The 15,170-nt window shown below is 37.3% G+C and overlaps 1 protein-coding gene across 2 annotated transcripts in view; it reads right to left on the bottom strand.

Moving 5' to 3' along the window:
* Positions 1 to 15,170, bottom strand: part of LOC134205779 (speckle-type POZ protein-like) — a 135,781-nt gene that overhangs the window by 68,983 nt on the left and 51,628 nt on the right. Inside the window, exons 2-3 of one of the 2 annotated variants that reach the window (XM_062681364.1) lie at positions 8,306 to 8,419; positions 6,755 to 7,746 (exon numbers count right to left, since the gene is read on the bottom strand). In XM_062681364.1, coding sequence (XP_062537348.1) covers positions 6,806 to 7,735 — 930 coding nt within the window. In that variant the 5' untranslated portion in view covers positions 7,736 to 7,746; positions 8,306 to 8,419 and the 3' untranslated portion in view covers positions 6,755 to 6,805. The remainder of the gene's footprint in view (positions 1 to 6,754; positions 7,747 to 8,305; positions 8,420 to 15,170) is intronic. The other variant, XM_062681363.1, reaches the window with a different exon arrangement.

Genomic DNA, 15,170 nt, shown 5'->3' with positions numbered 1-15,170 from the left:
TAGTTGATTTATACTAGAGAATGTTACCTTTCATATTACATCGATAAATGACGAAAAATGCGTTTGGAAATTGTATTGATTTCAATGTGTGTTCCCGCCTATACGGGGCAATATGAGCCACCATTTGGGGCAGTATGGGCCACCCATCCAAAACGTTTATTTAGGCCGAAAAATTATCGTAATATGGAAGAATATGATATTTCTACAACAGTTTGGAGTATTCCATACAAAATAAAATGTATAAACCGCACAACAGCAGACTGAACCGATTTGCCACAGGTAGACCGCATCGTGCTTTCGTGCTGTGCGGTTCTTTCTCTCTTTGCGGAAGGAAGTTTTTAATACTACCCGAAGCTATTTTAATTTCAACGGTGCTTCTTAGCGCTATTTGTACCCACTGATCCCGTTACGATCTTTGCAAGGACCCGTGCCTTCGTTTTACGTTGGACCCGTTTGCGGAAGTAAAATTCCGACAAGTGGTGGTAATCCTGCAGGGACACCGTTCTGGGAAAAAACCTCTTAGAAGGTCACGTCTCCACGCTCAGCCATGAGCATTAATAAAAACAAGAGGAAGGAAATTCTCCACTTCCTTCAAAGAAACAAGGTTTCAAGACCGTCCTGCCAAAGCGCGGAAAAAATAGAAGGAAGCTGGAGAATTCAGATATTCCTTCTAACTCTAATATCGGAAATAATTCTTCTCCAATCGAACTGAGCAATCAGTTCGATTTGATTATTGATGAAATTGAGCAAATCGAATATACCTCTAGCCCAGGTGATTCGATTCATGCGAAAAAGCAAAGGATTCCGCCAATTGTGGTATCTGTTGCCGAGTTTACTGGCTTCCGGAATGAGATTTTGAGTAACCTTCAGGGGATCAAGGTTTCATTTCAGATTGCTAGGAAGGGTGACTGCCGCATTTTGCCGGGATCCTTTGACGATCGCAAACGTCTTCTTCAGTATTTAACTGAGAAGCGCCATAAATTCTTCACATACGACGACAAACTGAGCGATTGTTCAAAGTCGTCTTGAAAGGTCTCCCAGTGATGATAAATCACTGGATGAGATTAAATTGAAATTTCTCAATTACTCGGATTTTCACCAGTCCAAGTAATTAAGATGAAAAGAAATCCCACTCTGGTACTTCCCAGAGGGCATTTCGCAAGAATTTTATTTAGTTCATTTTAACAAAAGTGAACTAAATAATATGAAAAGTTGGAAAAGGCCTGTATTATGTCCCATGTCCGTGTTACATGGAACATTTCCGCAGGCCTGGGGAAATTTCAAAACCCCACCCAGTGCCGTAAGTGCCAAAAGTGGGGTCATGGAACCAAACATTGTCACATGGATGCAAAATGCATGATTTGTGGTGGAACCTCTCACGCCAAGGACGCATGTCCTGCGACAGAAGATTCCAATAAATTTAAATGTGCAAATTGTGGGGGCAATCATAAATCCAATTTCTGGGAATGCCCTTCACGCAAAAAAGTTTTGAATTCCCGTGCAAAATTGATGACGGGAAATTCCAATCGGATCCCAGATTCGACGGGTAGAAATTTTTCAAACGCTCAAATTTCGAAACCGGTTACCGGTCGAGCAATTCATACCCACCACAATTCACCAACAAATTTTGCCGCTCGTCAACGGGTAGCAAGCACTTCAGTAAATTCCAATTTTTCCAATGTACCTACGTATGCAAACATCGCTGCTGGTAGACAAAATTTCTCTTCTCAAAATGAGGTTTATACCCATGTCCCAACGGAAAATAACGGTCATGTTGCCGATTCAGGTAGCATGACTGCTTCCGATTTTGATTTTTTAACTAAACAATTGCATCACATGATTGATGCAATGTTCAATGCAAATACCATACCAGAAGCTGTTCAGGTTGGTATAAAGTACACACAAAAAATTGTTATCGGACTCCGTTTTAATGGATCTAAATAATTGTGTGAAAGTTCTAAATTGGAATGCCCGCTCTCTAAAGGGTAAGGAAGATGAATTATTCAACTTCCTTTCAGTTCATAATGTGCATATTGCCATTATAACTGAAACGTATTTAAAACCAGGACTCTCCATTAAAAGAGATCCAAATTATTTTATGTACAGAAATGATCGTCTTGACAGCGCCTGTGGTGGGGTCGCCATCGTCATTAATAGACGTATCAAACATAAATTATTTTCTTCGTTTGAAACCAAAGTTTTTGAAACCTTGGGAGTTTCTGTTGAAACAAATTTTGGTCAATTTTCCTTCATTGCAGCCTATTTGCCTTTTCAATGCAATGGGCAGCAAAAGAATTTGTTGAAAGCTGATCTTCAAATTCTGACTCGCAACAAATCAAAATTCTTCGTAATTGGTGACTTCAATGCCAAACACCGTTCATGGAATAATGCTCAAAGCAATTCCAACGGCAAAATTTTATTTGAAGATTGTTCTGCGGGATATTATACTATTCAATATCCCAATGGCCCTACTTGTTTTTCTTCCAGTCGAAATCCTTCTACAATTGATTTAGTTTTAACGGATTCAAGTCAGCTGTGTGGCCAATTGGTAACTCATGCTGACTTTGACTCTGATCACCTTCCTGTGACATTTGAAATCTCACAAGAAACCATTTACAATCCAATCAGCTCTACTTTTAATTATCATAGAGCTGATTGGGATTTATATAAAACATATATCGATAGGAATTTTGATGTTAATATTCCTTTGGATACCAAAAGTGATATTGACAATGCGCTCGTATCTTTGACAAATTTAATTGTCGAAGCCAGAGGCATTGCAATTCCTAAATGTGAAATTAAATTCAACTCCATTATTATTGACGACGATCTTCAGCTACTGATCAGCTACTGAACTCGCGATCCCGCGTTGAAAGTTATTTGGCGAGATTTGCAAAATGAAATTAAAAAACGTTTCGCTATTCTGAGAAATACCAACTTTGAGAATAATGTCTCGAAGTTGGATCCCAGTTCGAAACCCTTTTGGAAATTAACGAAAATTATTAAAAAACCTCAAAAGCCAATTCCAGCGCTTAAAGAGGGAAATAAAATTTTATTAACAAATGGCGAAAAGGCTCAAAAACTTGCTCAGCAGTTCGAGAGTGCCCATAATTTTAGTCTAGGTCTCACTAGTCCAATTGAGGATCAGGTTACACGAAGCTTCGAAGACATTCTCAACCAAGATAATGTTTTTGACCCTTCGTTGGGAACTAATTTGGATGAAGTGAGATCTATTACTAGAAAATTTAAAAATATGAAAGCCCCAGGTGATGATGGTATTTTCTACATACTTATCAAAAACTTCCTGAGAGCTCTTAATCCTTTTTGGTTAATTTATTTAACAAATGTTTTCAATTGGCATACTTTCCAGATAAATGGAAAAACGCCAAAGTTGTTCCAATTTTGAAGCCGGACAAAAATCCAGCTGAGGCTTCTAGTTATCGCCCAATCAGCTTGCTTTCTTCAATAAGCAAACTGTTTGAAAAGATTATTTTAAATAGAATGATGGTTCATATTAATGACAATTCTATTTTTGCTGATGAGCAATTTGGTTTTCGCCATGGGCATTCAACCACTCATCAGTTATTAAGAGTTACGAACTTAATTCGGCTCAACAAATCTGAAGGATATTCGACTGGAGTTGCTCTTCTTGATATAGAGAAAGCATTTGACAGTGTTTGGCATGAAGGTTTGATTGTAAAATTGATGAATTTTAATTTTCCTCTGTACATTATTAAACTGATCCAAAATTATTTATCAGATCGCTCACTGCAGGTAAACTATCAGAATTCTAAATCTGATAGATTACCTGTAAGAGCTGGTGTTCCCCAAGGCAGTATACTGGGGCCCATTTTGTATAACATTTTTACTTCTGACTTACCTGATTTACCACCAGGGTGTCAAAAATCTTTGTTTGCAGATGACACAGGTCTCTCAGCCAAAGGGCGTAGCCTTCGTGTCATTTGTAGTAGATTGCAAAAAAGTTTGGATATTTTCTCCACTTACTTGCAAAAATGGAAAATTTCCCCGAATGCTTCCAAAACTCAGCTTATAATTTTCCCACATAAGCCGAGAGCTTCTTATTTGAAACCTTCTAGCAGACATATTGTCACTATGAATGGGGTTCCTATTAATTGGTCTAGCGAAGCTAAATATTTAGGACTTCTGCTAGATCAAAAATTAACTTTTAAAAATCACATTGAAGGCCTTCAAGCCAAATGTAACAAATATATTAAGTGTCTATATCCACTTATAAACAGAAAATCAAAACTTTGTCTTAAGAACAAACTTTTGATTTACAAACAAATTTTTAGACCTGCCATGTTGTATGGGGCATTACATCCCCACACTGGGACAGAGCCGCCTCGCAGCTTAGTGTTCATTAAGCACTTCCACAGTTATTAACTGCGAGGTTTCTAAGCCAGGTTACCATTTTTTGCATTCGTATATCATGAGGCTAGCACGATGATACTTTTATGCCCAGGGAAGTCGAGACAATTTCCAATCCGAAAATTGCCTAGACCGGCACCGGGAATCGAACCCAGCCACCCTCAGCATGGTCTTGCTTTGTAGGCGCGCGTCTTACCGCACGGCTAAGGAGGGCCCCATAATATATTTTTTGATTGCTGTGTAATTTTGACCTGTATTTTAATCAGTTTTGTGTCAAAACCTTATTTATAAACTTCAAATCTTATAATAATTTTGCCTATGCAACGAAAATTTACATTTTCAAGTGTATTTTCATGTTTGAATTGAATTTTAATGCGGTTTCCACGTTGAGGCATATGTGGAGCATCCTCTTACAGATCATATAACTTTTACACGATAAAACATGTCAAAAAGCTCAAAATGAGGGTGGCTCATATTGCCCCTACTACCCCTATGCAAGAAGAAGAGCAAATAAAGCCATCTAACTTGATGCATTGATATATTTTTGGTAGAGATAAGTTTTATGAATCATTTGATATGAAAGTGGGCCAAGTTTGGACCTGCGTCAAATGTAGTGCTTCCACGGTATACCGTGCTGTGCCCTTATTCCGTTCACCTAAGACAATGCGCTATGTCTAAAAGCTCTAAAAAATAGCCGTTTAGTATTTTGAAGCTGCAATTTCGCTACATAGTGGCATTTGCTATATACAATTGAAAATAAAATATGTTGGGATGCATTCATAGACTTAGGCTCCACAAGTGAAAAAAACATTGACAAATTATGTGGTCCTAACTCCAATCATCTGAAATGGCATTGTTCCTAATTCCGTTCATTCGTGTTCCTAATTCCAATCACCCGAAAAACATTTGATTTCTTGAAGATGCTGATACCAGGCATCATTTTTCTCACAAATCCATCTTTTCATTTATTATAATATTGCAAATAAAAAGCTTAAAATGTAATTTCCTTCCAAATGTAAAATACAATGAATGATATTTCCTTAGTATAGCCAAGTTGACTGTTTTTTCGTTTCTTTCACTTACCATTCGAGATATATTCAACATGAACATTGATGCTAGCTGCCCAGTTGCATCAGGTACCACAGAGAAGGCCAGATACTATTCCTTATCAAAGTTTTACACCTTATCCTCAACGTAATTTTGACTAGAGCCTGGATACTAGGCCTTTAATTCTGACCTGAACCTTTCAAAACAATGTCTCTGTTTGTTTGGAATTGTTCGTACCACTGTTTCGTTGAAATTGAATATTCTTTAAAGTTCCGGTTCTTTATAGTACCGGATAACCCTACTTCTACGAAGTATTCACGAATTTCGGTAAAACATAACTTTATTTGCAGCTCAGAGAGGGCAGTGTTTTTTTTATAGAAATTCGCCAAGAAATTTCCGGATAAAGCTTTTAAACAAGACCGCCACAATTATGGATTGTGCTGTTTAAAACTGTCCGTATTCTCCGGAAACCCTTTCTTAACATTGTCCAGCATTCACTTTATAAATCATCATTAAATCATTAACTGAAAAAACTGTATTTTCCCGGCACGAGTTGAAAAAGGTCCCATAACCTGTCGTTAACGGAATTCCTTTCGGTCTGCCTGCTTGCGGGATAGAATTTCAAATGTTCACCATTCACCACTCATATGGCTTCATGTACGATGTACCTTTTCTTGCTCATAGATTAGATTCTCAAACACAAAACTTTCGGAATCCATCCTCCAAACCCAATGAACGGAATAAGGAACAAGTAGATTTAGATGTACCCTTATTCCGGTCAAGATATTTTTCACTTTTCAGCATTTTCTATCGGGAAAATACAGGCAACAATTTGGTAATACGCTATAATGTTACCTGTTTTGTCTTGTTATGTTGCTGTGTTTGAAATCCAGGACAAATTTTCACTTAAAAATGCTTAAATATTATGACAGACGTTCTTAGCAAGTGGGTTAATGAAAACAGTCAAAATGGCGCTCGTAGTGACAACCAACAAATTTTGTTTAAATTTTCACTATTAATCGCTAAAAATGACGCTGGTTTTCATTTCATTTCATGCATACATAACCATAGAAAAGTATAAGGATATTTTTCTGCTGTTTGTAGACAAAAACTCTTTATTATTTATCATTTTGTCTTGCGTGAACGGAATTAGGCGCTGATTGGAATAAGGGCACAGCACGGTACATAAACAGGAAAAATGTGTAAAACTTGTACATTTTATGCATAAAATTTTACTCCTTTTGTGGGTAGTCCCATTCTCCCGCAAAAGAGCATACTCTCAGTTTTGCGTGAATAACAAAATATTTTATACCAATACCTGTCATGAATGTTTTTGTTGTCCTGCATGTTTGAACTTCCATTCTGGGGATTACTTAACCTGCAAATTGCCATTGTCTACGAGCCGCTTGATGCACTCCTTCAGCTGGCTTGCGTTATACATTTCCGCCAAGGGTAGCAATTCCTTGGCCTTCTCTGTAGTCAAATTGTCACTAAGTGCTTGTTCGCACATAGCCTTGAGACCATCCATCGCATATTTGTCGGCTACTATCAGCAATCGTTCGGCCATTGATTTCAATTTTGGCACTTTGGTAGTGTACACATAGAGAAGCATTTGCTCTATAACTTCTTCCTCCACATCGACAATTGTGATACGATTCTGCTGCTTTTCTGCCATTTCTGAGTCAAGCATAGCTTCAAAAACTGTGCTTTGCGAAGCCAGCATGAATTTGTGAGCCTTTATCTCACGATTGTTCACGTTAATAACGACATCGGTGTACTTCTCGCTTTGCAGCAAACTCCCGAATCGTTCATCCAGCGAGAAAGTTTTTGTTTGGACTCCTTGTCCCGAAACGTTAAATCTTTTCACCATTTTCTCAAGCTTAACGTGAAGCGTCAATGTATCATTTGCATACAGCTTTCCATCCTTCTTTATTTGAGGCAAACTGAAGTATTTCTCGAATATAAAAGGTTGATGGTGATTGAGCATGGCAATCTTACGACTCGTTTGCCTCTTTCCACCAGATGAGTCGAGTAGCGAAACGCATGTTTTGACTGGAAGTTGTTTGACGTTGGTTCCAACTCGTAAAACAACGTCATAAAAACCACAAGGTAAGTCCGAATGAGGCTGAACCGACAAAAACCACCCCTCCTGTGAAGCGGCATTTTGCAAAAGCTTGGTCGTAATACCACCTAAAGAAGGCGACCCCAACTGAAACGAGACGTGCTCGATGGTCCATAAGTGGTAGGTGATCTCAACGGTAGCCGAACTGGTGCACCACTGTTTGACCACAGAACTCATCCTCACAGCAACTGGAAAATAAAGAAAACAATTATGAAAGAACGCGAGAGAGAGAGAGAGAGAGAGAGAGAGAGAGAGAGAGAGAGAGAGAGAGAGAGAGAGAGAGAGAGAGAGAGAGAGAGAGAGAGAGAGAGAGAGAGAGAGAGAGAGAGAGAGAGAGAGAGAGAGAGAGAGAGGGAGAGAGAGAGAGAGAGAGAGAGAGAGAGAGAGAGAGAGAGAGAGAGAGAGAGAGAGAGAGAGAGAGAGAGAGAGAGAGAGAGAGAGAGAGAGAGAGAGAGAGGGAGAGAGAGAGAGAGAGAGAGAGAGAGAGAGAGAGAGAGAGAGAGAGAGAGAGAGAGAGAGAGAGAGAGAGAGAGAGAGAGAGAGAGAGAGAGAGAGAGAGAGAGAGAGAGAGAGAGAGAGAGAGAGAGAGAGAGAGAGAGAGAGAGAGAGAGAGAGAGAGAGAGAGAGAGAGAGAGAGAGAGAGAGAGAGAGAGAGAGAGAGAGAGAGAGAGAGAGAGAGAGAGAGAAAGAACGAGAGAGAAAGAACGAGAGAGAGAAAGAACGAGAGAGAACCATCATCAAACTTACCGTACAAGTACAACTGCAAACGATTATGGAATAAAAAATAAATATGGCGTCGTCGGTTTCTCCGCACAAATCAGACACACAGGATGGCCACTGAACCGGGAAAACCAGGAGAACCTGGAATTAAACGGGAATCCTTTAGAACCGGGAAATAACCGGGAATTTGATTGATGTTGACAAATTTTCAATTTATTTTTTCGACAGACTAACTTCTAACCAATTTTTTTTCCCAAAAATCAATCTTTCTCAAAGCAAGATTTCCTTAGGAATTTTTTGAATTCCAGAATTACAATCCTAAATGTAAATATTGAAAATCATCAAAAAACAAATTTCGAAAAATAAAAAATAAAAACTATGCTCAAATGTCAGAGATTTAAAGATTTTTCAATGGATTTGTTAATTTGAAGATTTAAGAAACCATAACCGATAACCCTTTTATTTCTAAAATTCGTTCGCGAATCCCAGCTTTCTTCTCGAAATACAACCACATTAGCTCTGGAACCTGCAGAGAAACGTTTAGTTTTATATGTTTTATATGTTTCTTTGTCAAAATTAAATAAAATGGTGCGGTTAGCGACGACAATCGTCTAGCCACATGTGCTATGGAATATGGGTTCGATTCCCATCCCGATAAGAAGGAAACTTGTCGTAATCGAGAAATTCTCTAATGATTCACTATGGGCGTTGTGTAATGTGTAACATTCGCAAAACAGGCAATTTGCGTGTTTTGTTGTTATCCAAAAATGAGATGATAAAACAATTTGCGCACCAATTCTTGTGTTTTCGAATGGTATTGTTTTGAGTATATGGAGTGAATTCAAGGAGCAGTTCCTCTCTCATAAAAAATTCTGAAGTTTAGATATCTGACTGGGATATTGCAGTGTATCTGAGTTGAAGAATGCTTTTCGGAAACATAATGTTTTCAATACTCAATTTCTTAAAAATTTGTTTTTTTTAAACATCAAGCACCCTTAAAAATGTTGGTTCCGATTTCAAGTATGAACATTTAGAAATCGTTAAAAATTTAAAAAATGTTCCATCCTGCCTCAAGTTCCTAAATCATTTCTAAAGTGAAGCCTTTGAAACATGTTGTCAGTTGTTTTATTAAAGCCTTTTTAAATTGACAGAGCTTCATTTTAAACTAGTTCATAACATGTATTATCATTCTATTCAATTAGTTTTAACCAGGCATCGCACAAGCATATGTTTTTCGTTGAATGTTGATAAATAACGCTAATTTTTTTGTTCAACTTCAGGAAGAACATTTAATGCTAGAATGGGTAAGTTGAAAGCATAGGATAAAGATGGAAACGGTCTGGAACTGAACCCATAGCCTCCTGCGTATATAGTAAGAGCGGTAGCCAGTGTTGGTAAAATCACTCATAAATCTCAATCAACGAGCGCTCCCGTGCGATTGAAATCGTCTGCGATTTTAAAGGAATGCATCACGCTTGAATTTTTCATGCTAAAACGCAGCATTTCACTCATTTGCCAAAAATCATTTTGGTTTAAAAATGCATTTGAAATCAAATTGGGGGCAATAATATTTTATGCGACAAACGTCAATTCACCGTTTTTAACGAAGGAGAACAAAAAACCTACGATGATTTAAATGGATGATTCAACTCATCCATGAATTTTTAGGTGCTGAGTTGGGCGCGTTTCAACTCACGCTTGATTTGAATCATCCATGAGTTTGGAGATTTTGAGTTTTTACCAACACTGGCGGTAGCACACAACATATATGTATCATTGCTTTGAAATGTGGTTCATCTTCGATTTTGGAACACTAGCGTACCTACTGGTGGACGTCAAGCTTTACTGAAAAACGAGCATGAGACAGAACAGCAGCGCATGCTTTTCTGTCGTTTTCTTTCACCTTGAGTAATACGGGCCTTCTCGTTCGTCGGTTGTTTGTACTGTTGATGCACAGTGAGTTGATTTTGAAAACGGTAATTTGTTCTATGTTGTCTATCTGTTTTATGGCGGTAGCCTTATGACCCCCAAGCCTGTGTTACTTAAGTCCGCAGTCCACTGTTTGTCATATTGACAAATCTCGGGAACTTTTTCAAATCGGCGTATGTAACATTTTGATCAAGCTGAGAAAATGAAGAAGTTGGAAAATGAGAAGCTTGGAAGTTTTCAGATTTCATTTTTATTCCTATTTAGAAACTAATCATTTTTATTGCAATTGAATACACCTCAACGATACATTATGAAAAGGTTCATCGTCACTGACTCTGAAACCTGCACTGCGTGTGAACATTCCAGTTATTTTGATAAAAATATATGTTACAACGTTCTGCAACAGATAAATCACATACGTCGTTTTGATACGTCAGCATGACCGAGGTCATGCTACTTTCGTCGAAATGTTACGCTGCTCCGTACGCTGCATTGTTGATACGTCGAAATGTTGCGTCAAGTTGAAACGTTTCACGCACATGCGACAAAAAAATTGCAACACTTACAACACGACGTAACAACATTTGCTGCAGAAAAACAACGTAAAATGTTTTTCTTAACGAAAATCAGAATATTCAAGCAACATGCTTAATTTTGAAATCAGTGATGAAAAAGTACAAGCAGACGCACGTTTTAAACTATTCAGTTGTTTGAAAAAACTTTTTAAAGTACATTTTCTGCTAAGCGGTGTTTGTGCAATATTTTCAACAATGATGTTACACCGTTTTGCAAAAAATTGATTTACATTTTTAATAACACATTTTCATGTAGCTTTGAAGATATACACATTTTTAGATGAATTTTATACCATATGCTGTTGAAAACGGGTTTGTTTACAATTTGCGACATACGCCGTTTTGAAAAAGTACCCGAGAAATATTTGTCAACTTTATCCGGACATCTATCAGACTGATTAGACATCGACATGGATTTCAGGCTGACTTGACAAATATTTGTCATCATGACAAACAGTGTACTGAGGGCTTTAGAAAAGTGTCACTACGAAATTTGCTCATTAAGTGTCTTATTAACACATTACCATATTATTTTCCTTTGATTTATTTAGATTATATTGGAATATATTCTATAGATTTTGATAGTAAATTTAAGTCACTAAGCTAAGAGGGAAGCTGATAAGGGATTAAATTATGAATTTAGGTCTAAGGTAGCTGAACATGTATATCAGGAAAATCATTCAATTACGACATCAAACATTTAAATTTTAAGAAATGTCTCTTCTCCGTGGAAACTTGATGTTGCTGAGAGCTTGGAAATCTACCGACAGGTACAAACGCGGTTGTTGAATAAAGATCAAGGAAATGGTAGCTCCTGGCTCTTCAAGTTTATACCTAAGCATTAAGCGCAACAAGCGAGTAGAAGTAAGCACCGTAGTAAATGTAACTAGATAAGTACCTAGATAAATTATTATACCTACGCATAGTATAAATAGTGTAAGCTGCGATCATTTTCTTCAAGTCGAGTCAAGTACGAGACACAGAAGACGGCCTTACTGTTGAGGTCGCAATACGTATCTGTTCAGATACAATTAAGTGGTGGAATTCAATGGGATTGTATAAACTCGTCTTATGACAAGTGAAGACATTCCACTAAAAAGCTCAAAATAATTGTCTTATTTCTTCCGAAGTTTTATCTGTCAAACTAATTGATAGCGCATCTTTAGGCGAATCTAGCGCACTATTTCCGAAGTTGTAAAAGTTGCCTGTATCTGGAGAAAAATCCAACATCGGTATAAAAATCGGTCCAATTTTTGTCCGGATGGACAATACTAAATTAGGTAAATATTGGGTATTTACCTGAAAATCAAAAATAGATCGCGTTTCGGAAAGCCACTCACTCATACGCGACTACTAAATAGAAACATATCAATTCAATGTAAAAGGAAAAATGTGTTGATTTGCGGACCCTCCTATCAGCAGCCTATTAAACCACATTAATCGTTGTTTTGTTTTGTTATTTAACGTAAGTTACATTAGCTCTTTATTTAGGAAGAAGAATCATTTCCTGCATAAAAATGCAAATTTATAATTCTTTTTATTCATTTCAATGGAATGGGTTAATTTTCGGTCAAGTTGATTAACGTCTACGTTGTCGTGTTCGTGTATTGGATTATGTTGATGCCGATGCTAAGATAAAGATTGTCGCCAGGGGTCTGCGAAGCGGCCATGTTTCTGATGCCAGCATCAAAATCATCGATTAATTTAATACGAAGGCGTAATCATAATCGTTGAAACCTGCCATTAAAAATATATTTTAAATATCGTGATATTTTGGCGAAGTAGAGCGCTTAGTGCCGATTGAAATATGTAAACTTTTTAAAGACATCAATATTCTTGTTGAAATCTGGGTGCTGCGGATAGAGCCGTTTTTCTGCGCTCAAGCGAGTAGAGGGATATTTTGAAATCACTACCATAAACAAAATTATATTGCAAGTTCTTGGCTGTCAATCATTTCCCGCTCTTCGAATTTCTCTTTGCATGCTGCATGAGGGCGCACAAATGCTCTAGACTCTACATGACTTTACGATTGTTTACATACATTCCTGCTCCAATCAGCTGCTGAATCTCGTGAAATTTCGTATCGAGTGCTTTTTAGATGCATTCCTACTAATTTTCCACTCGAAATATAATGTGAAAATATTTTTTACTAAAAATACAAAACTCAAACAAAGTTATTTTAACTTTTTCCCCAAATAATAACAGTACTTCTCAATAAAAGATCAGAAACGAACTTAACCACAATCTTCAATGTTTGGCTCCGGCACAATAGAAAAGTTTGGCTTCAGTTTGACAACCAAATCGATTCTATTCGCACCACCCAGGTTGAAATACACCTCTCATTCATACTTTCGCACAATTTCTTGAAAAATGATGAAAAATAATTACGTCTATTTGGAAAAAATCACTTCGGATTAGTGGTTTGTTTACAAAATAGAATTGTCAGTGGGAAACCCAATTTCAATAGAACAATGGGAAACTCAAAGATGTTGGCTATTGTCAAACGTAGTGGGTAGGATTCCCTTTGTTCTGCTGTCCCTTTGTTATGCTGTCCGAAACATGTGTGGTACATACCTGTCAAATCGTATGGATTTTCCTTCTTTGACATTAAGCTCACCTATCCTCGCCAGCAAAAGATGTTCCGGACAGCGACGACAGCGACAATCTTTATCTAGTAACTAAATTATCTTTTTCGATGCTCATCAGAAAATTTCAATTCTCTCAGGAGAGCTGAGTGAATAAATAATTCGTTTTATTCACGAATTCACAAATTTGCCACCTTAAATCGATTTCATCTTGCAGTTTGAACGAGTAATAAATAAGCTTTTTTGAATCAGATGAGTCTTATAATATTGTGAACAGTAATCTCACTATCAAGACTCATCAACAAAACTAATAACGAAAATGTCAACTGTCATTCTGACAAATAATTCGGGTGTCAGCCTCACGTCGCACACGCGCGTTCCGATTTGGTGGACGCGCTACAATATCCTATTTTTTCATTAAACATGCATAAAATATACAACTATCCAACATGCGGGGGAGGAGGGACGCTAAAACTAAACCGAAGCGACAACATGTAGGGCAAATAGTTTAATAAAACAACATTGATAATCAGATTGTGTTAAGGCAGATCAGGGTGTCTACTCATCTGTAAAAATAAAATTCCCTGATTTTTCCAGGTGTTTTACATTAATTTCCAGGCAAAAACAAACGTGCCATATATAGATTTTAGCAGCAAAAGATCAATTTAAAAAAAAATAAATATTGCAAAAAATATGATTTTAAAGAATATTTTGGTGGCTTCACAAAACAATGTTGTAAATTACTTAAGAAATTCCTCCAGGAATTCCTTCGCAAGTTCACCCAGAAATTGCTTAAGCCATTCAATCAAAATTCCTTCAGGAATCACATAGGAAATTCCTCCTGGTATTTCTCCATAGATTCCATCGGAAAATCCTCCGGATTTAATTTGAAAATTTCTTTGCTAAAACTTTAATAATGTTAATGTTTCGGAAATTCCTTTAAAGATGCATTTGGCGATTCCTTTACGATTTTTTTTAAGTTCCTTTAGGTGTTTGTTCGAAAATGTCTTGTGAAAATCCCTCGGAAATACCTGTATAAAATAATTTGCAGATTTCTTCAGATATTGGTTAAGTTTTCTATCGGAAATCTCTTTGAATTTTATTTCAGCTGTTTTTTTAACCCTTATGCGGCCAACAAAAAAAACACACGTCGATGGCCGACAGGGTACCCGTGTTCCACTAAATTGATATTCTCATAACATCAACAATTTTCAACCGATTTGGATAATTTTGACAGTTTTGGAAACAGAAAATCATATACTTTTAGCCTATTGTCAAGGTTTACAGCTTATGCCCATGGTTATACAGTGAAACCTCCATGAGTCGATATTGAAGGGACCATCGACTGATGGAAATATCGAGATGTGGAATATAAACCCCTTGGAAAGCTGTTTGAAGGGACCATCATAGTAGCCCAAAAAATATTTTTGACTATGGAATAATTTGCTTCCATGAGTCGATATCGAGTCATAGAACATCGACACATGGAGGTTTGACTGTACAAGAAATTTTTGAAGTAAGGCTTAAGAGTCTACACGCGTAACCAAAGGCCATTCAGCCAGTTTCAAATATGTTACAAGCTCTTTGCGCTTCTTAGAATTGAAGGTGTTTACAGTATATGCTTCGGGTAATGCAAAAATCCCTGAAATGAAGTCTTAGTCATCCGAGAAATCCCTGGAGTAAAGCTTAAAGATCTACTCGCGTAACCAAAGGCCTATTATGCAAATTCAAACACGGTACATGCTCTTTGTGGTACTTAGCATAGAATGCGTTCACAGTATATGTTCCGAGTCATCCAAGAAA

The sequence above is a fragment of the Armigeres subalbatus genome, chromosome 1, assembly GCF_024139115.2.
Source record: "Armigeres subalbatus isolate Guangzhou_Male chromosome 1, GZ_Asu_2, whole genome shotgun sequence".
Taxonomy (NCBI): domain Eukaryota; kingdom Metazoa; phylum Arthropoda; class Insecta; order Diptera; family Culicidae; genus Armigeres; species Armigeres subalbatus.
The sequence above is the reverse complement of the archived record's forward strand: the minus strand, read 5'-3'. Positions and strand labels throughout refer to the sequence as shown.